At 37.6% G+C, this 20,445-nt stretch overlaps 2 protein-coding genes across 2 annotated transcripts in view; one reads left to right on the top strand and one right to left on the bottom strand.

Moving 5' to 3' along the window:
- The window catches only part of LOC113216623 (laminin subunit alpha), a 22,688-nt gene extending 5,034 nt beyond the window's left edge, over positions 1 to 17,654 (top strand). Inside the window, exons 2-56 of the mRNA XM_026436367.2 lie at positions 433 to 579; positions 964 to 1,091; positions 1,180 to 1,288; positions 1,371 to 1,541; positions 1,617 to 1,830; positions 1,922 to 2,131; positions 2,227 to 2,499; positions 2,600 to 2,737; positions 2,814 to 3,086; positions 3,170 to 3,304; positions 3,411 to 3,575; positions 3,657 to 3,815; positions 3,916 to 4,172; positions 4,284 to 4,568; positions 4,669 to 4,878; positions 4,951 to 5,259; positions 5,350 to 5,502; positions 5,586 to 5,760; positions 5,897 to 6,469; positions 6,553 to 6,715; positions 6,795 to 6,915; positions 6,994 to 7,158; positions 7,246 to 7,483; positions 7,582 to 7,825; positions 7,912 to 8,137; positions 8,229 to 8,356; positions 8,449 to 8,573; positions 8,681 to 8,854; positions 8,940 to 9,070; positions 9,159 to 9,309; positions 9,392 to 9,618; positions 9,704 to 9,865; positions 9,961 to 10,123; positions 10,231 to 10,519; positions 10,614 to 10,753; positions 10,836 to 10,969; positions 11,105 to 11,260; positions 11,347 to 11,534; positions 11,618 to 11,826; positions 11,930 to 12,080; positions 12,171 to 12,369; positions 12,462 to 12,592; positions 12,672 to 12,959; positions 13,075 to 13,288; positions 13,380 to 13,517; positions 13,618 to 13,818; positions 13,901 to 14,217; positions 14,302 to 14,543; positions 14,636 to 14,674; positions 14,755 to 14,907; positions 14,985 to 15,151; positions 15,242 to 15,502; positions 15,619 to 15,772; positions 15,852 to 16,079; positions 16,219 to 17,654. Of these exons, the coding sequence (XP_026292152.1) occupies positions 433 to 579; positions 964 to 1,091; positions 1,180 to 1,288; positions 1,371 to 1,541; positions 1,617 to 1,830; positions 1,922 to 2,131; positions 2,227 to 2,499; positions 2,600 to 2,737; positions 2,814 to 3,086; positions 3,170 to 3,304; positions 3,411 to 3,575; positions 3,657 to 3,815; positions 3,916 to 4,172; positions 4,284 to 4,568; positions 4,669 to 4,878; positions 4,951 to 5,259; positions 5,350 to 5,502; positions 5,586 to 5,760; positions 5,897 to 6,469; positions 6,553 to 6,715; positions 6,795 to 6,915; positions 6,994 to 7,158; positions 7,246 to 7,483; positions 7,582 to 7,825; positions 7,912 to 8,137; positions 8,229 to 8,356; positions 8,449 to 8,573; positions 8,681 to 8,854; positions 8,940 to 9,070; positions 9,159 to 9,309; positions 9,392 to 9,618; positions 9,704 to 9,865; positions 9,961 to 10,123; positions 10,231 to 10,519; positions 10,614 to 10,753; positions 10,836 to 10,969; positions 11,105 to 11,260; positions 11,347 to 11,534; positions 11,618 to 11,826; positions 11,930 to 12,080; positions 12,171 to 12,369; positions 12,462 to 12,592; positions 12,672 to 12,959; positions 13,075 to 13,288; positions 13,380 to 13,517; positions 13,618 to 13,818; positions 13,901 to 14,217; positions 14,302 to 14,543; positions 14,636 to 14,674; positions 14,755 to 14,907; positions 14,985 to 15,151; positions 15,242 to 15,502; positions 15,619 to 15,772; positions 15,852 to 16,079; positions 16,219 to 16,496 (10,779 nt within the window). The 3' untranslated portion in view covers positions 16,497 to 17,654. The remainder of the gene's footprint in view (positions 1 to 432; positions 580 to 963; positions 1,092 to 1,179; positions 1,289 to 1,370; positions 1,542 to 1,616; positions 1,831 to 1,921; positions 2,132 to 2,226; positions 2,500 to 2,599; positions 2,738 to 2,813; positions 3,087 to 3,169; positions 3,305 to 3,410; positions 3,576 to 3,656; positions 3,816 to 3,915; positions 4,173 to 4,283; positions 4,569 to 4,668; positions 4,879 to 4,950; positions 5,260 to 5,349; positions 5,503 to 5,585; positions 5,761 to 5,896; positions 6,470 to 6,552; positions 6,716 to 6,794; positions 6,916 to 6,993; positions 7,159 to 7,245; positions 7,484 to 7,581; positions 7,826 to 7,911; positions 8,138 to 8,228; positions 8,357 to 8,448; positions 8,574 to 8,680; positions 8,855 to 8,939; positions 9,071 to 9,158; positions 9,310 to 9,391; positions 9,619 to 9,703; positions 9,866 to 9,960; positions 10,124 to 10,230; positions 10,520 to 10,613; positions 10,754 to 10,835; positions 10,970 to 11,104; positions 11,261 to 11,346; positions 11,535 to 11,617; positions 11,827 to 11,929; positions 12,081 to 12,170; positions 12,370 to 12,461; positions 12,593 to 12,671; positions 12,960 to 13,074; positions 13,289 to 13,379; positions 13,518 to 13,617; positions 13,819 to 13,900; positions 14,218 to 14,301; positions 14,544 to 14,635; positions 14,675 to 14,754; positions 14,908 to 14,984; positions 15,152 to 15,241; positions 15,503 to 15,618; positions 15,773 to 15,851; positions 16,080 to 16,218) is intronic.
- LOC113216624 (uncharacterized) lies at positions 17,186 to 19,740 on the bottom strand. Its single transcript, XM_026436368.2, has 2 exons — positions 19,390 to 19,740; positions 17,186 to 19,313 (listed from the first exon to the last, which is right to left on the bottom strand). The coding sequence occupies exons 1-2, from the start codon at positions 19,495 to 19,497 to the stop codon at positions 17,823 to 17,825; spliced, it is 1,599 nt and encodes a 532-aa protein (XP_026292153.1). The 5' UTR covers positions 19,498 to 19,740; the 3' UTR covers positions 17,186 to 17,822.
- Positions 19,741 to 20,445: the final 705 nt, after the last annotated feature.

The following is a 20,445-nucleotide window of genomic DNA, read 5'->3' as shown; positions in this document are numbered from 1 at the left end:
CCTGATTGTATCTGTAAGTATACACTTTGCATTGTTCTCATACTTTTTCTATTAAAAAAATAAAAATAAACAATTATTTATTTTTTTAGTTTGCAGGTTGCCTACATACAGGGGCTTAGCATCACGAATTGTCTAACCTTTCAGGCGGCTCACTAGACTATGCTGGAAGATACGTGCGTTAGGGTCGCTTGCCGACCTCAGCCTATTGGCGGAAAATAAGAAAGTAAATACTTTCGGTATGGCAAGCACCTAACTGGCATCGCGAAGCCCTCGTTTTGTCATATAAGAGAGTAACATACTTTAGGAGCTTTAGGAGTGGTCCACATATTACTCATAGACACTACTTACATTGTTTTGTGTTTCTGGATTCATTTGCTCCGATCTTTGTGTGTTCATTCCCAATCTGCATAATCTATTTGTCATTCCTCACAGGTGTGTGACTTTTGTGACCCCTCCGAGCCGGAGAAGAGACACCCGGCTGAGTACGCCGTCGACGGGGCAGAAACATGGTGGCAGAGTCCGCCTCTGTCCAGAGGCATGAAGTACAACGAAGTTACACTCACCATCGATCTTGGGCAGGTGAGTTCAACCACGATGGTTCAACGGACCTTCCTTACCTGTCGGTGTTCAAAAAACGGCGGCACACGTCCGGTCCGGCTTGGATCCATGCTCTGGCGGCAACCCCCCGAACCCTTCATGTAAACACCCCGCCCCCCACCCACTCCTACTAACATCTGCAACGTCTGCTGGCCGGCAACCAGGTTGATAAAAACAAACAAATAGGCGATCGTTCATTTATGTCCGTAATTGTGTTTTCGTCATTTTGCACTCCAGTTTTGGCCTCTCCAGCTTGGCGGCATATGGAGGTCCTGACATTCGGCTGATGATTTAAAAACCTTAGTTCGTGGTATCAAGTGCATTCCTCTAAACAAGCTTGGTCTAAACCTATCTTTGTTGTTTCAGACATTTCATGTTGCGTACGTTTTTATCAAAATGGCTAATTCTCCTCGCCCTGCAATTTGGGTTCTTGAACGTTCCACTGACAACGGCAAGACTTACAAACCATGGCAGTACTTTGCTGACTCCCCCAGGTAAATATATTCAATGAGCTTTGTTTGTTCTGCTTTGATTGCTTATTGGATGAATGGGTTCCTTACTCTAATCAATCTTTTTTAACAGTGAATGTGAACAATGGTTTGGCCCAGAAACATTACTGCCCATCACTAGAGATGATCAAGTATACTGTGAGATTGAATACTCAAAGATTGTGCCTCTTGAGGGTGGAGAGGTGAGCTCACATAGAAAAGAACCATTATTGTCATTCTTACAAAACTTCTTAATTTGCTTGTAATTTTTCACTTATTTGACAGATAGTTGTTTCTTTTCTGAACAAACGTCCATCAGCAAACGACTTTTTCAATTCTACCATTCTGCAAGAATTTACTCGAGCAACAAATATTCGATTGAGATTTTTAAGAACAAAGAACTTGCTGGGACATCTAATGTCTGTTGCAAGACAAGATCCGACAGTGACTCGCAGAGTATGTTTTACTCCAGTATAATACTTGTATCATTAGTTCTGCTTTGAAATGAAGACTATCCCTTTTCTTTTTTAGTATTTCTATTCAATTAAAGACATCAGTATTGGAGGACGCTGTGTGTGTAATGGACATGCCGAGAATTGTGCTAATCCTGATCCAAATGATCAGTACAAACTACTGTGCAGCTGTAAACATAACACTTGTGGTACTAATTGTGAAATGTGCTGTCCTGGATTTGAACAAAAGCGTTGGCGGCAATCCAAACGCTATGAACTGTTTCAGTGTGAACGTATGTGAAATCATATGTTTTATGTCCTCTATAAGATCTTTTTTGCCTTGAAGTTATATGTTCAGTTTATATTTTTACCCCTTCTTCTCAGCTTGCAACTGTCATGGACATTCAGACAAATGTATTTATGATGAGGAGGTAGATGAGAAAAAACTTTCAATTGATATCCATGGGAATTATGAAGGAGGAGGAGTTTGTCAAAGTTGTAGGCATAACACAGAGGGTGTAAACTGTAACCGGTGCAAAGCCAAGTATTATCGTCCGTATGGTAAACCATTGAATGCAACAGATGTTTGTCAACGTAAGTGGATCCATTGCCTAATTTTTGGTAAATGTTGAGGGCCTTTTCTTCTAATTAAGTTGTTTTTTTTTTTTTTTTTTTTATTCCCCTGCCAGCTTGTCAATGTGACGACCCTCGTTTCACTGGGAACTGTGCTGAGGGCTCTGGACAATGTGAATGTAAACAAAACTTTACTGCACCTTACTGTGACAGCTGTAACTTTGGATATTATGGCTATCCAGAGTGCAAACAGTGCGAATGTTTTATTAATGGAACCAGAGGAAACATGTGTGAGGCTGTTGGAGGGCAATGCCAATGTAAACAAGCATATGGGGGTAGATTCTGTAGAGAATGTGCTCAAGAATATTTTGGCTATCCCAACTGTACTGGTATGTTTTTACAAGTTTCTAACCATTTCTATATTCAAATATGGGTGTTATTTGCCTAAGGCACATTAAACAAAATCACTCACAGTCCTCTAACTTTTAGCTTGCGATTGTAATCGCATTGGATCTCAATCAAGTGTTTGCCAAACTGAAACTGGAAAATGTCCTTGCCGGAGCAATTTTGGTGGGCGACAATGTGATCAATGTGCTGATGGATACCACACTTACCCTGATTGTATCTGTAAGTATACACTTTGCATTGTTCTCATACTTTTTCTATTAAAAAAATAAAAATAAACAATTATTTATTTTTTTAGTTTGCAAATGTGACACTAGTGGAACATTACCTGAAGTCTGTGACAAAGGGAATGGAAAGTGCCTGTGTAAAGAAGGTTACGATGGAGAAAGGTGTGATCGCTGTAAGCCTGGATATCATGGCTACCCGAACTGTCGTCCTTGTAATTGCAGTGAAGTAGGAAGCTCTTCCTCCATTTGTGATGCCAGTGGAAAGTGTCCTTGTCTTGCAAACTTTGCTGGACGCTCATGTGATCAGTGTCGATCTGGATTCTACAGATTCCCTGAATGTTTAGGTATGTTTGTCAAAACATGTAGATGGTTTTAAAATCATTTTTAATTGCACAAAGAAACTTAATCCTTTTTTTTTATCCCACAGCCTGTTTCTGTGACTCACATGGTTCTGTTGGTGTTAGCTGTGATGCAAATGGGCATTGTCAGTGTAAGGAAAATTTTGAGGGGGCTCGCTGTGATCAGTGCAAAGAAGGACTCTACAATTTCCCAATTTGTGAAGGTATGAAGTAATCTTAACTTTCAAATCATTATATCTGACAGTTATTTGTTCATTCAAAATCAGTTAACGCAGGGAAATTCTAATCTCCATTTTTCCATATTTTCAGAGTGCAATTGCAATCCATATGGTACAATATCCACTTTTGGCGGCTGCGGTACCCTACCAGCAGGGGAATTGTGCAAGTGTAAATCTAGAGTAGAGGGTCGTGTGTGTAATGAGTGCAAGCCTACATATTGGAATTTACAACCTTATCATCGTGACGGATGTGAAGGTAATGTTAATGAAATTTACTTTCTAGCCATCATATAAATTTAATTTTATCATGATGTACTGAACCATTTTTTATGTGCAGAATGTGATTGTCACATTCCTGGTGTGATGGGTGGAATCAATGTGTGCAACACTCAGTCTGGGCAGTGCCTTTGTAAACCCTCTGTAGGATCTCGACGTTGTGAAGCATGCAAAGATGGATCTTATAATCTCTCAGATGACAACTTGTTTGGATGCACTGGTAATTTAAAATAATATTTTTAAGCATGTTTATTTTGAATCTATCTTTTTTATATATGTTAAAATTAATCTAAAATTATGTTTGATTTTCTCTCTATTAGATTGTGGTTGTGATATTGGAGGATCTGTGGATGGTATTTGTAACAAGTCCACTGGGCAGTGTATATGCCACCCAAGAATACAGGGTCGTACCTGTAATGAGCCGATTCTACATCATTACTTTCCGACCTTGCACCATTTGCAATACGAAGCAGAAGATGGCTTGACGCCTCAAGGGGAAAGAGTGCGCTATAGATGGGATGAAAATGAATTTGCTAACTACTCATGGAAAGGATATGCATTCTTTACAGTGCCTCAAGTATGTTTTGGTTTACTTTGTGTCTATGAATATAGTTCATGAATACCCTTATTTTCATTGCTTTAAAAATCTTCTTATGTATACAAGTAAATTTCAATTTCTTCCTCTCAGAATGAAATTAACTATAATGTGAAAATTGAAAAGCCCTCACTGTATCGAATGGTGCTCCGTTACATAAATCCAGGAACTGAGGCAGAAGTAGCTCACATAGCGATTATTCCTGAGAGTCAAATTGAACCACAGCAGTCTTTCCAAGTTCTCCTGATGCCTACCAATGGTACACCTGCTTTCACAACAGTGGCTGATAAGACTAACAAAATTCCATCTCCACTTGTTATGGATCCTGGAAACTGGATAATTAATATTAAGTACAGTGGTGCTCGACCTCTTTTATTGGTAAGGTTTTTTTTTGTTGTTGATTGGTTTTTATATTTAAAAAAAAATTGTTTCCTTATATCCTTATATGACTAACCATTTTGTATAACAAACATTACAGGATTACTTCTCTCTGCTACCAGCTTCTTACTATGAGGCAGGAATTCTTGTGAAGACAGTTTCTGAACCTTGCACAATTGGCAATCAAACTGTGTGCCAACAGTATCATTATCCTAAAATGGGCGGGTGTGACATAGTACGAGGTGAAACAGCACTTATTGATGATCAGGGAAACAGACAACCGATACGAGAAATATATGAAAATGATCAGGTTTGTTTTTGACATTTGGGTCGCTAAGGCATTTTCTTGTCAAATGTACATTGTATTTCTTTTGGTTTACAGCATGTTCAAGCTGTTGGCCTTAACAGTAAACCAGCTATGCTTTCTCCAACTCAACCCGAGCTACACTTTGACCTTACAATATCGGAACCTGGGAAACATATACTTGTCATAAGTTATGTGACTCCTCCTGACGCAAATACAAGCACAAATGTTGTTCTGATGGTTGATGATGAACAAGCACCTCAGTTAGGAAGGGCAGTCCTACATCCCTGCTCATTCACAGCAGCTTGTAGGCAAGCTGTCATTGATGATCGCAGAGTAGTTTCTCCCTTCCGGCTTGATAAAAACTATGTGAAACTTACATTAAAGGTATGTGTAGATATTAATTCATTCCAAGTTTTTGTAGACATTATTTTAAAATATTATACACATTCTTTAATTAGTCATTATCAATTTAAGGCTGAAGGACCAGCGAATGCTGCTATTGACTGTGTTGTTGCTGTGCCACTTGAAGACTGGTCGTTAGATTACATTCAACCTAAACCACTGTGTGTTAGGAAAGATGGACAGTGTGTTGGGGCTAACTTCCCAACCCCTCCAGATTCTAAAAGGGTTCGTTGATAGTTAAATGTTCTTGTCCTTTACAATACAATTTTTCTGTATGTCTTAAACTAATAATTGCCTGGCATTTGTAGATTGAACCAGAAAGTGATAATGATGTATCCACAGTGAAACCACCAATGATATCTGACAACACTAGCACATTGATTTACCTTGACTATAACAATCCTACAGTGGATGCTGAAGGCAAAGTTCCAGGCCCTGGGCAATATGTGTTTGTTGTTCACTATTATCAACCAGATCATCCAGGTAAGCTCATTTGTACACTTTGTATATTGTGTCATTTTTGTAATTTTATTGATACAGAAAATGTCCAAAGATGACAAGTAGTTTGTTGAATTCAACTTTTAAAATAATGTGTACATTTTTATTTATTTTTTGCTAGGTTTTGCTCTTGATACAGTTATACAAAATGAAAATATTGTCCAAAATGGTCAGTATCATGAAGGAAAACTGCCAATTCGTCACTGTCCCTCAAATTCTGGATGTCGCTCAGTGATTCAGCAATCAAATGGCAGCAATCGAACCTTGCTATCGGATTCTTTCATTGTTACTTTAAAACAACAACCAACACGGTTTGGAGTGTGGATTGACTATATCTTAGTCATTCCTGCAGAACAATTTACTCCCAGTATTCTTGAACAGGATGACTTGGACCAAACTGGAGTTTTTCTAAATCAATGTGGACAGAATCATTTCTACATAGATCCAAAAACTAAAGGATTTTGTAGAGAAGCTGTGTTTTCTCTGACTTCAGCCTACAACAGTGGGGCTCTGAAATGCAACTGTGATTATCTTGGCTCAACTGATTTTGAGTGTGCAAAGTTTGGGGGCCAGTGCCCTTGCAAAGCCAATGTTATTGGTCGACGGTGTACAGAATGTAGAAATGGTTACTATGGGTTCCCTGATTGCAAGCCCTGTGACTGCCCAGCAACTGCTATCTGTGAAGAGAAAACCGGTAAAGTTCAAATGATTTCTCAAACAAATAACAAGTGTTACAGTAATAGATAAATGACGGTGAAATGATTGATCTTTTTCTAGGTAAATGTGAGTGTGCTCCAAAAATAAGAGGTGAAAAATGTGATCAATGCGAGGAAAATACTTTTGCATTGGATCCCTACTTTGGCTGTGAAGACTGTAATTGCTCTCCTCAGGGCGTTGTTGATAACAATCTCCAATGTGATTTAAATAATGGAAGCTGTTCGTAAGTTTATTGAAATTTTTAATTGGAGTGTGCCCATCCTGTTTTAATTTATAATCTTATTTTTGACTCTTAATTGTAGATGCAAGCCAAATATAGTAGGACGACATTGCGATAAATGTTTGGAGGGGTATTGGCTATTTCCTCAATGTCAAATTTGTGACTGTGATCTTCGAGGTTGCAGAGAAGAAATATGTGATCAGGTATTATTTTTGTTTTCTTATCCTAGCCTACATGTGTTATTTTATTCTCTTTACTAAAATTTAATTGTGTTCTTTCAGGTTACTGCACAGTGCTACTGCAAAAGTAATGTTAACGGTGAAGCATGTGATGTATGTGTTGATGGAACTTTTGACATTCAAGCAAGCAATGTTCTGGGTTGTACAAAGTGTTTCTGTTTTGGAAAAACTACTCGGTGTGATAGTGCTACACTTTTCCGTGCTGAGGTAATATTATTATTTTTTATTGAAATAATTTTATCTTATTTTATTTTATTTATTAATCTTTATCATGTCTCTATTTGTCTTTTATAGATTCAAAGCATGGAAAATTGGGTATTGTCTACAATTACTTATCAACCAACTGTCATTGTCACACCAATGAGTTTTCGACCAGAACATGGGGATGGTGGTGTAGTTGCTGACTTGACTGATGCTGAAGCTGTTGATAAAGTAGTCTTTTTCAAGGCCCCTCAAATTTTTTATGGCAATATGCTGACAGCATATGGTGGAAATCTCAACTACACACTATTCTACACAACAGGACCTTTTGGTACATTGCTGCTTAGACCTTTTCAGTCATTCATTATGTGTTATTGCCACTTTTCTCCCTAGTCTTTGATGATTAACTTAACTTTATTATCCCAAAAGGTGGAGCTATTGGAGCACCTGACATAATTTTACATGGATCAGCAACCAACCAGTATCTTCTTCACTTTAGTTTGGAACAACCTGCATCTTCTTTAAAATATAATGGCAGTGTGCAAATAATTGAAAGCAATTTTGTCTTAAGCAATGGATTGCCTGTGTCTCGGGAGACACTTATGCAAACCCTACAGACTTTAGATGAAATTTATATTCGAGCTACTTACATGCAGCAGAGTGTTACATCACGGTATTCATTTTCTTTTTTTTCTTTTTTCTAAAGTGTTTGCAATGAAAGAATTTGTATTGAAAGATATTTGATTTCCTACTTTGTAGCCTCTTGAATGTAAGCTTGGATACTGCCCAAGAGCAACACAATACAAATGGTATTGCCCATGCTGTGGAGGAGTGTATTTGTCCTCCTGGTTACAAGGGACTTTCTTGTGAAGACTGTGCTTCAGGTTATTATAGGTCTCAGACTGGACCTTATGGAGGCTATTGTGTTCCCTGCCAGTGCAATGGACATTCTGATGTTTGTGACCCAGTTACTGGAATTTGCATGGTAAGTTTGGTCCCACAACCATCTTAAGTTCTAGACCATGTATCTTAATGTCTTGAATGAATTTTGTCATGAGTTTCTCAAAATGTTATAGGAATGTCAACATTTCACGACTGGTGATCACTGTGAGGAGTGTGAATCTGGCTATCATGGTGATGCCAGTGTAGGTACACCTCATGACTGTCTGATATGCGCATGTCCTTTGCCATACCCATCAAATAAGTAAGTCTAAGTAGAACAACTTGTAATGGCTCATAGTAAGACGTGTTGTTTTAGTTTGCCCTCTCTTAATGTACATTTTGGTTTTGAATTAGCTTTGCTAGTAGCTGCTATGTTAGCCCTGATGGGGACAGTATCAGCTGTGATTGTAAGGAAGGATACTTTGGAGCTCAATGCCAGTCATGTGCAGCAGGTTATTATGGAAAACCGAGAGTCCAAGGTATGTGAATTGCTTCTTTCTCCCCCCTAGATTTTTAAGACATGAAACTGCTGATTTCTTAATCAATTCTATTCATGTTTGTTTTTGTTTTTTTGTTTCTTCACCAGGTGATTACTGTAAACCATGTGTATGCAATAACAACATTGACCCATCCAATGCAAATTCATGTGACTCAGTGAGTGGAGAATGCATGACTTGTCTTAACAATACCTTTGGAGAAAGTTGTCAGTACTGTGCACCAGGGTTTTATGGAGATGCTATAATTCGCAAAGATTGTCAGAGTAAGTAAACCCTATCTTATTACTGCAAACATTTATTCAAATTAGTTTATAATAATTACACTGTATTTTAACGCCTTATTTTCAGGTTGTATTTGTGATGCATGTGGTACAGCACAGTGTAACAACTATACTGGTATATGTGAGTGTAAACCAAATGTAGCTGGAGAAAAATGTGACACATGTGCCCCTGACCACTATGGTTTCAACAACTGTAAGGTAAAAGTGTTCTTTTTTCATTTAAAAAAAAGATGTTATTTTTAGTTTTGTGTTTGGAGTCATTTATTGAAGTTTCTATCTTATACAGGGCTGCTCACCATGTGATTGTGGTTTGGCATCTGATAGCACACAATGTGATGATGTGACTGGACAATGTCGGTGCAAACCGGGGGTCACTGGGAGGACCTGTGATAAATGCAAGCCTGGATACTGGAACTATGGTCCTGAAGGATGTGTCTGTACGTCATTTGATAACTCCTTATGCGTAGTAAATTGTTTATCTCAATATTTTTCAATAAACATTCATTTTTAATCTTGCAGCTTGCGGCTGTAACCAAGAATATTCTGTTGGTTTTGGTTGCAACGCAGCAACAGGCCAGTGTGAATGTTTACCTGGTGTGATTGGAGAGAAGTGTGACCACTGTCCCTACCGATGGGTATTAAAAGATGATGAAGGCTGTTTTGAATGTGATGCATGTACACATGGACTTCTAAATGTTACTGATGAACTAGCAGCAACAATTGATCCACAAAGAGCTGACTTTGAGGTAAATGCCAACTTTTTCACCTTTGCATTAGTAACTACAAAATCTGTTGTCTAATCTTTACTCTTTATTCAATACTCTTATAAAGTCAGCCGCTGCCAGCCATTTCACCCAGAAGCGTCTTGAATACATCAATGACACAGCGTTGGACATGGCTCCAACAGTCAAGAACCTTACACGTGTTGATTTTGTACCAATAGCAAAAGCAGTGCAAGACCTCACTAGAGATACTGAACAACACAGTCGTAACGTAAGTTCAATCCTACCTTTCCCCTTTCTTATCATACAATGAAATTGTGCAGTTATTTATTGCTTGTTTTACATTTCTACTTTCTTCTATCATAGGGTGCTTACAAACTTGAAACTGCAGAGCAGACAGCTCCAACTGGTGCTGCAGTTCACCAAGCTTTACTCAATCTAGAGAAATCTATGGTTGTTGCCTCAGACAATGCAGAAGCCACCGTGCAAGAAATCAACAATATTACTTTTAGTTTAGAAGCTGGATCAGGTATGATTGAAGAGTTTTGTTTTTATAAGTAATACTTTGGTATGATGTGCTGATAATAGTAAGAGATTATGTTAAGAAAAATATTATTATCTTTCATTTTTCTTAAGGTCCCCAAACTGAGTATTCAATTCGTCTTGGTGAAAAACTGTTGAAAGAAATGGAGGAACAAGATTTCTCTGATCCTGAGAAGGAAGCAGATCGAGTTTTGGAAAAGGCGGAACAAATAAAGGAAAATATGGCCAAATTTGCAGAACCAGTTACCAACCACTCCCACCTTTTACTTGAGTTACAGAAGCAATTGAATGAATTTAATGACAAATTAGAAAATCTTAGGAATAATTCAGACTCAACAGTGAAGCTGACAACTGAAACAAAAATTATCAATGAAAAGAACAAGTTAGTACAAGATATGCACATGAGTTTGTTTCATCTGTCACTTTTCTTAATCAACAAGTATTTTTATTAACCTTATTTCTTTTGAATTTGAAAGGAATGCTCAGGTGAAGAATAAAGTTAATGCAGTGAATCAATTGGCTGAATCTGCCCAAAATATTCTAAATGATGCAAAGGAATTACTTACCAAAACTGCCAAATTGATAATTGATGCAAAAAAAGATTTCTCTGATATTGGTAAATAATGAATGTGTTTCTAAAACAACACACCAGTTTAAGATGGTGATTTAACATGTCACAATTTGTGTACTCTTTTCAGAACTTGCAGCTACACGAGTAGTGGAGATCAAAAATAGTTTAAATGATTCCATTAATGAACAAAAGGTGAAACTAAGTGAGTTAGAAGATGTGTATGAAGGAGCAGATGTACATGCAGCTGTCCTAGCAAACAGGGTAAGTGTTTGGATAAAATATAAATTTTTAAAGACCTTTTTGAAGTGAAATACCTTGCTGATCTACCTACTTGGATTTCTGGCATAAGGTTATAAGGTTTTCAATTAATGCTTACATGTAACATGGTGTTGTCAGGCTGCAGAACTGGAAAAACAACTTTCGCCAACTCGAGATCAATCACAGTTTGCCCTTACTGCTGCCAATGCATATCTTGATATTGTGAATGCTCTTCAGGAAGCTCTGAAAACAGCTGAAGAAGCTTCTGAAGCAGCACAAAATGCATCAGATATGGTAAGAATAAAGATTGATTCCTGGATCCCTGGAATACATTATCCCAAATCAATATTTGTCTAAGCCCCTTTCTCTCTACTAATTAGTTGACAGGACTTGGTGATAAGACGTCTGTTTCACAAAAACGTTCAATGGAACTTCTTCAAAATGCTCATAGCAGACTAGAGGAAGCCCAAGTTACTTTGTCACCTAAACTAAAGATGGCAATAAGTAATGTGATGTTTGTACAAGATTTGACAAGCTCTGGACAGAAGGGCATTGATGATATTGAGAAGTAAGATTTAGAATTAATTCTTTCACTTGGTTGAAATTAGAAACAGCTGAATCATGTCATTCTTACAACTTACTTTATATCAGGATCCTAACAAAGATGCCAACTCTATCATTAATTGATCCTGTGAACAAGGCTGGCGAAGAATCGGCAAGAGCTCAGGAATCAGTCCAGGATGCTGTATCAGGTATCAGTGATATTCTGACAACGCTTCCTGATCAATCTAAAATGGCCAAACAAGTTCCAAAGGATGTTGATGATTCTCGTGAGGCAATAAGTCAGGCAGACAACCAGCGTGAGTTCTTTTTTCTCTATAGAATGGAATATTTTTTTGTCATATTTATTCCTACTGATTCTGACTTTTTCTTCCTGGCTAATGTAATGAAATCTATGAGCAGTAAGAAGCCTACGTATGGTGAAGACTTTCAATGATGCCATTGACGATGTTAAAAGTAGACAAGAAGCTTTCAATGCAAGTGCTGTTGGAGCAAGAAGCTCGATTGAGGAACTGAAACAAAAAGTAGCTGAAGCACGGGAAAATGTTAACAGGCATGTAAAATTTTACATTCCACGAATATTGAACTATCAGTTTTCAAAACTATCATCCTTGGGCTAAAAACTTTTTTCAATATTTCTTAGGATTAGAGTGGGTGTACGATTCCATCGAGACACAACACTACAGTTGCGAAATCCTGAAAGTCTATCTCAACAAACAACATCTTCCCGAATATCAGTGTATTTCAGAACAAGTCAACCGAATGGTTTAATATTATACCTTGGCAATGAGAAAGATTCTAGTAGAAAAGTAAGGAGTCTGAAATCGAGAAGGACAAAAACTGTAAGTATTTGATGTTTTAGACTTTCTTTGTCAGTATCTAAAACCAAGTGATCTTGATTTATTGTATTTTTGTATTTGTTTTGTCTTTCAAGGATGACTACATTGCATTGGTTGTTGAAAATAGCTACCCTGTGCTTACCGTTGATCTTGGATCAGGACCTACTCGTATTATTGTCACCAAGATTGTTGATGATGGAGTGTGGTATCAAGCTATCATTGAAAGGTTTGTCCTGAAATAGTTTAGTTATTGATTACAAGATATATAGCATCATATTGTTCACTTATTAATACTTATATTTCAGAATTGGAAAGAGTGCTCGTCTAACTATCCGAGAGGAAGGAATTAATAAAGAGGATGTGTTGTATTACAAAGAAGACATTATCAGTGGAACCAACTCAATCCTAAATCTAGATCCTGAGAATTCCAAGCTTTTTGTGGGAGGCTTCCTTAATTTCAGAATACAAGATGACATCATAGCATCCTCATTTGATGGTGAAATGGAAGAACTTGTAATTGGTGATACTCCTGTTTCTCTGTGGAGCTTTGTCAGTGGATCTCTCAATCGAAATTTAACTGGGGCCTATGAAAGGTAAAAATAATTAGCTATACCAGTTCAAGGCATTACATCTCGCTACATAGAAGAATTACAGTTATTTATTAATTTAGCTGGCCTCAAGAAATTTTAATCATGTTTAATCTTTCAGAAATAAGCTGGTCAGTAGTCTCACATCAAACGCTGGCTACCGTTTCAATGGGTCTGGCTATGTAGTTTTAGATGGAAAACCATACCTCCAAAAGGAACGATCTGCAGTTCAATTTAGGTTCAAAACAAAGATGCGCAATGGACTATTATTCCTTATTGGAAATGAAAAACAATTCTTCTCTGTCGAATTACGCGATGGTCGTATTCTCTATCAGGTACAAAGCTTTCTTAGGCCTATTTTAAAACTTTTAACTTTGGAGTGCAACTTATATCCAAACTCATTCTCTTGATTTTTCAATTTTCCAGTTTGATCTAGGAGATGGTCCAGTGAGAATGCTATCACCTGAAGGTGTAAAATATAATGATGACGAATGGCATCTTGTGGAAGCAGCACGAGACCGTAAAGTTGGTCTTCTGAAGATTCATGGGGAAGAATCAGCTAGGGTAATACATCTAAGCATAATAGCCATTACATGTGCATCAATATCAAAAAGGAATAATTTTAAAATATTTTATATTATCTTTATGTTTTTACTTTTTCAAGGCCAATTCTGGTGGTTTCATTGATGAACTAACACCCACAAATGAAGTCTACTTTGGGGGCTATCCTGATTCACACTCCTACAGAGATGTCACCAACTTAGACTTCGATGGCTGCATAGATAATGTTCAGATTGATAGTGGTACCATCGATCTAAGTAAAAATGTGAAAGCCACTGGAGTGTCACCGGGGTGTCCCCCGAAGGTGAGAATATTGCTTTCAAGTACTACCTGATACTTATTCTTCCCAGTAAACGCAATGTTCACTAATCATTTTTCTGGAATAGTTTGTTGGACAAATTTCGTTTAGTGAGAAAGCCCCAGGATATCTACGATGGTCAAAGGTCGATGCTGCTGATGAAATTCAATTGAACCTTCGATTTAAAACTTCCTCTACTCCTGGACTAATAGCCTACATAACTGATGAGGATCAGACATCTACTCTTTCTCTATCCATGGTGGAGGGTATTCTTGTCTTGCGGTCAAAGAATGCTGAAGTGACAACTCATCCAACTAAATATAATGATGGAGAGTGGCATGTTGTTACTGCTACTTATGACCGCAATGGTCTTCAATTGGATGTTGATGACTTTGAAATGTTCAAGTATGTTTTCTTTAAATCACCAAATTTCTTACAAACATTACCTAAAGGTGTCCTATAATCCCTTGTTTATTTCTGTTTTTGAAGGACACCTAACACAGGCTCTCCTCTACAAATTCAGGATGGCAATCTTTTCTTTGGTGGCATACCAAAAGACTACATTTTGTCACCAGGAGCTAGTGCCTCAGCTAACTCTTTTGTTGGTTGTCTTGCTGATGCTACAGTTGGACGAACTCTAATCAACTTTGCAAATGTTACGGATAGGCGTAATGTGAGTCTCAACAAGTGTCCTATTGGATCAGACCCAGTTGATTACCCTGCTCCTTCCCGTAAGTATCCTTTTAGACTCGTAATTTACATAGATTAGAATAATGGTTGTATCTCAAATATTTTTTTAAATCCTTAACTTTGCTATTTTTAGCTGAAGAAGATGTAATCACCAGAGAGGGGGATGATCAAGGTAACTCATTGTTTCTCATAAATATGTCATATTTTTATTTAGTAATAATAAGTTTTAATCAGCTGCTTTAATCACGCTAGATGGTGATGATGATAATATCCCAGTGACTACTTCAACTGCACCGACACCCATCACCCCACCAACTCCAGCCCCAACACCAGCAGGACAGTGTGTTCTCCCATTCAGTCCTGCAAATGATCCAGATGTGAGGGAGGACAGTGGCGTTCGTTTTGGTAAGACTTATAAACTTGACAAAAACTAATCAAATTACAGGTAACCATATACTCTTACAATATTTTACGTCTTACAGGAAGTAAACCATACAGTCGATATGAGTTTTCAGCTCTGCCCAAGCCACTTAAACAAAAGTATGAACTCTCATTTGATTTCAAAACAGAAAAGCCTAACGGCACAATATTCTTTGTCACTGACAAGAATATTGTTGATCACATTGCTCTTTATCTGGTTAATGGCAAGGTAGGACTAGTCTAACATTATACATTTATTTTTATATTATTACCTTTTAATCTTTTTCATGCTGTCATACTTTGTCGATCTCACTCTCAGGTGCACTACAGCTTTAACTGTGGTTCTGGAGCTGCCTTGCTTGTTAGTAAGGATGCCTATAATGACAATGAATGGCATACTGTCTTGTTTGCTCGCCATGGAGTAAATGGCACTCTGTCAATTGATGAAGTTATTGTTGCCACTGGATCTTCTGTAGGCCTCACAAAGACATTAAATGTTGAACCTCCTTTCCTTTTGGGAAGCTTATCAGAATCTTTACCTGCACTTCTGAAAGATCATAACTCACTTAGTGTTCTAAATGTAAGCTATCTTATTTAGACATCTATTTTTTAAATATATTTTTTAAAATAGTTTGCAAGTCAACTCAATATTTGAATAATTTTTCAATTTCTGTTTTTTTTTCTTTTAATTTTCAGGTCATTCCTGGGTTTGTAGGCTGTTTACGTTACTTTAAAATGAACAAGAAACCTGTTGTTCAGAATCGAACCGTGACTGAAGGAGTCTTGCCATGTTCTGATAAGGTAGAGAAAGGTTTCTTTATCGGACCTGAGGGTGGTTATATCAAAGCTTGTACGTACTGACTTATTATTTACTATCCTATTTAAAAGACAATAATGAACTTTTAATTGAAACTTGTCTCTTTTTGCAGTTGACAAATTTAGGGTAGGTTTTGATATAGATTTGTCTATAGAAGTCAAACCTAGGTACACTTCAGGAATTTTAGTTTCTGTGCATAGTAACAAAGACTATTTGATTTTGCAATTGGTAAATGGAACTGTTAAATTCACTGTTGACAATGGTGAAGGACCAATTACAGTAGAATACAAACCTGTCCAGCCACAAGATGTGTGTAATGGTGATTGGCTAAGAATTCAAGGTGAGTTCATATGTATGCTGTGTCAAGAGAACTAGAATGCATGTCACATAAAGTGTTCAATAATTTTCTTTTACCTTTTATTTTTTGGGTTATTTCGCTTCATTTATAATCTTTTTATTTTCTTTTTTTTATTTTGCAGCTGTCAAGTCAAAGGCGATTCTGACACTCGGAGTCAATGACTTCTTTGTTGAGCCATTTGTTGGAAAACAAGGAAGTGCTGCCACTGACACCCGCCACCCTTTGTTTATTGGTGGCCATCCAAATCCCAAGGGGCTGCCTGGCATTGAGACCACTGAACAATTTGTTGGGTGTGTTCGAAATGTGGCTATTTTAAGAGATAACAAGAATATGATTGTGAGTTTGACTGCTGCAAAAACCAGTGGTAGCGTGATCAGCAATGTATGCCCTACTATTTAAAATATTTTTGCTCAGTTAGAAAATCAAATCAATTCTGAGCAAATTTTTAATTTATTATTGTACTTTCCATAAAATAAATACCTGTCTGGCTTTTCATTTGCTGATGTTGGACAATTCTAAGTAGTACAATATTAGTGTATGGTTTATTTATTTTATTAGCCTTTTTACTTCTTGGTCTATGTTGAGTGTACAATGGCATGAGCAAAATAAGTGATATCAGTAAGTGTAAAGGAGCAGCTTCTTCATCTGGAAATAAATCATCTTCTCAAGCTTTCTAGAAAGAGTGAAAGACCATCCAGAAAATAAAATAAAAATGGGAAGGATGGCAGTGGAGAAACTTGAGAACAATTATGTTCTCTGCTTAAAGTTTTCAAATTCATGTGATAACTTTGTTAATTGTAGGAGCCATCTGCATGTAAACAAGCTTTGAAATAAGGAATGTTTTCTATATGCAACAGAGGATTTCGTAAAGCAATGACTGAACTTTTTATATTTCATTTCAAAGCTTGTGTAGACTAGTGTGGAAGTTCAGTTTTTGTATGTGAGTTTGTATCAGCTGAATGAGAGTTTTGTAAGTATTGTAAAGTGTGTATGTTGGTCAGTGTGTGGAAGATTGTGCCTAAGTGTGTGTGTGTGTGTGTGTGTGTGTGTCTGTGTATGAGTGTGGGGTAATTGTTTAGTGTTGATGTAAGTATCTTTGTGTGTTTATTTCTGTCTGTTAGTGTAAGTTGACTGACAGTTAGATTTCTTAAGATATGATGTGAGAGCACGGTCCTATAGGGTAAAAATTGAATAAAACAACTGTGTAAAGATTTTGCTAGAGCAGACATGTATTTTAATTTTGTTTGTGATTCATTTATCATTTTCATGTACAAAAAAAAGTTAAACTGTATAGGGTACATAAATTATAATAAATTTATGATAAAATATGCCACAGACATTAGAATGATACAGTATTTCTTAATTATACTTTCAATCTAAAGAGTAAAAAACTTTGCAGGTGATATATATGACAGAGGTGTTTCAAGAAATCATTGCACAGTAACCACTTTTAACCACAGTTGTCTGCCTGAATCTGTAAATAAATGTACAGTAGAAATTATGAGCTCTGTTAATTTACGCCCAATTTGATTAAATAAATGATTGATTGTTACATAAGTATTTTATACATGTTTTATACATGACACAGCACAAACTTGGTCATTACATTTTAAAAGTTATAATTTTTAGACTCAAAACTTTAGTATTAAAGGAATTACATCACAATTAAGACATTCACACTCAAATGCAATAAATGTGATTGAATTACATTTTCAACAGCAACAGTTACTGATTGAAGTGAAAAATTATATCATTTGCATCAATTTTGGAAATTCCTGCAATTTCTGAGAAAAATTCTACTTTTATCATGTTACTCATGATTAAGTCAATCAATCGAAATCTCTCTTTTTCAGATGTCACTGGTACCGTATCATCTATGTTGTTTGTACCATTTGATTTGACTGAATGTGATTTCTTTTCCGGGGAGGTACTTTTTTGTTCATGTTTGCAATCACAGCCTGTTCCAAAAACTTTCAATTCTACAATGGATTTTTTCTTCAATTTAACTGCAGAATTTGTACATTTAAGTCCTGATATTCCTCCAAAGTCTATAATTTTCAGTGAGTGAACATTCATCTCCAATAGAACCAGATGTCTTTTGGCAACTATATTAGTGTTCCTCACACATATTTTTTCAAGCGAGGGTGAGTACTTTGCTACAATAGCAATATTCCTTTCATCAAGCAAATTTCCATCAATTCTAAATACTCTTAGCCGAGCAAATGATTGGCCAATTTCATAAAAGCTCATTCCCATATGGTTAAACTGGATAAGATTGATCTCCTCTAAATTTGTAGTTATGTGTGAATAATTTATTACCTTGCAAATTCCTTCCTCCCAATCAAATTGGAACCGTCCTGTCAAATGCAGTGCAGTGATATTGATCATTTCATGTAGAAAATAGTCTATCTGTGCTGCATTAATTGCCAGTTCTTCCAAATGCTCTTGACTTTCATTCACACATTCTCTCACTCCTGGATTTCGAGCACATGTTTCTGACAGCTTAATAGACTTTAAATGATTTTTGTTTTTTATTAAAAGAGCCTGCACAAAGCCAGTTTTTCTGCTTGATATAAACCGATGTCTAAATTCTTGAAATTCTTTTAAATCTAAAGTTTCTATCATCCCACAACCTGGCTGCTCCAACAATTCTCCAAAATACCACTGTGTACTAAATCCTCCACATAATCGCAAATTTTTCAAATTTGTCATTTGAGCCATTATGGTAAATATAAGGCCTGGCCTTGGAATTGCATTGGAATGAACAAAAGCGTAACATGTTAAACCATCTTCTCCATAAGAAACTAACTCATCATTAACACACAAAGTAAGTGACTCAATATTTAGACTGAATTTTGACAGAATTTCTAATACTTTACTTGGGTCGGTGCGACAACTACCAAGAAAGTCAAGTCTCTTCACATGTGTCACATTTACTGAAAGTAATGCTTGCAGAGCTTTTTCTTCCAGTTCTCTGTGGCCACCTAAGTGCAGGTATTCAATTTGAGTATGAACGTTCTTCAATATGTCAATGAAGACATTTGGATTCCGCCAGCAATAATAAATGAACCTGTTCCTCCAGAGACTTGGTTCCCTCGCTAATTTTCTCCACCTCAAAGACACATTTGCAATGGCTGTCACAAGATCTTTGGGGCCCAAAAGCTGAAATATTGACAACAGTAATTCATCTGGGAGCAACGAGATGATGTCCTCCGCCTGAAATCAAGGAAGAGAAATATCTAGCAGGTGGGATTGGCACAAAGAGAGGCGATGCAAATAGGCATAATGCTACCTGTGAGTCAGAATCTGTATCTCCACCGTCAGGGTGAGTAACAGAGGTCCCCCGAGCTATTTGGATGTCAGGAGACGGAGAAACTTCATTCGCCTCTGTGCTCGACATGATATCCACCTCGACCGTTCAGAGTGCAGGCAGTGCAGCTGGCCTTACCCGGGGGGTGGGGATGCAATTTGCCCGGCGTGGGTCTCGGGGGTGTAGAGTGAGGCAGAGTGCTCGAGGGGGCGTATAGGGGCATGCGGGCATGCGCAGTCGCCACGGAGAAGGGGGGGAGCCTGAGCCTTGAAGAGGGGGTTGGGGGGGGGGGGCAGGGGGCTCCGGCTTATTACACTCGTATCGCCCAAGAAGAACGCCTCAGTCAAAGGGACGAAAAAGTTGTGTCATTTTCACTTTTTCCAGTCTCGACTAGTCTAGACTCCATATTTCGACCTTATTTTTACATATTTTGACATTGTGTTCTCCTACATTCTCCACATCTACCTTTGAAGTGTGAAACGACCATTGGAGCGATTGGAGCGCAATTGGTCTTCCCTGCCTCCTTTTGTTAGCCCCCCCCCCACACACACACTCACTACGAACAAAACAACAGCAACAACAACAACAACAACAACAACACACGGCACTCACCGAACCGGCGGCATTGACTGGTGGTCTACCGCAGTTCGTCGCCGTTTGCAGTTCACTCTCGAACTGCTCCATAACATTTTTGACCTATCCACGAAACAGCTGCATGTGCGCATTGTACGTTTACATATTGTTAAACTTCAACGTCATGCGCGTGTCGAGCGTAAGCGTGAAATGCCTCGCCGCGACCCGAACCTAACCGCACTGGCATGCCTACAGGTACTCACGGTTCTACCGCCTCATATAGTATAGCTGCAGTTGGAGACCAACGATGGATCGTTATCGGTGAGTTTCTTCTTTAAAATTAATTTCATTTTTGTTTGACATCGAAACGAGTAGTTGACATGGTGCAACTCCACAGGCTTTACAACACTTTAATGATGGACGAACTAACAGCGGCAGTGAAAGGGTTGGGAAGGGGGCGGGAGG

This window comes from Frankliniella occidentalis, unplaced genomic scaffold (genome assembly GCF_000697945.3).
Source record: "Frankliniella occidentalis isolate FOCC.00 unplaced genomic scaffold, Focc_3.1 Scaffold98, whole genome shotgun sequence".
NCBI lineage: Eukaryota > Metazoa > Arthropoda > Insecta > Thysanoptera > Thripidae > Frankliniella > Frankliniella occidentalis.
The sequence above is the reverse complement of the archived record's forward strand: the minus strand, read 5'-3'. Positions and strand labels throughout refer to the sequence as shown.

Bases quoted from the DNA above. Each gene is read 5' to 3' on its own strand.
- LOC113216624 (XM_026436368.2), bottom strand. From the start codon at position 19,497: ATGTCGAGCACAGAGGCGAATGAAGTTTCTCCGTCTCCTGACATCCAA. The intron at 19,314-19,389 runs GTAGCATTATGC...CCTTGATTTCAG, and splicing joins ATACAGATTCTGACTCACAG to GCGGAGGACATCATCTCGTT.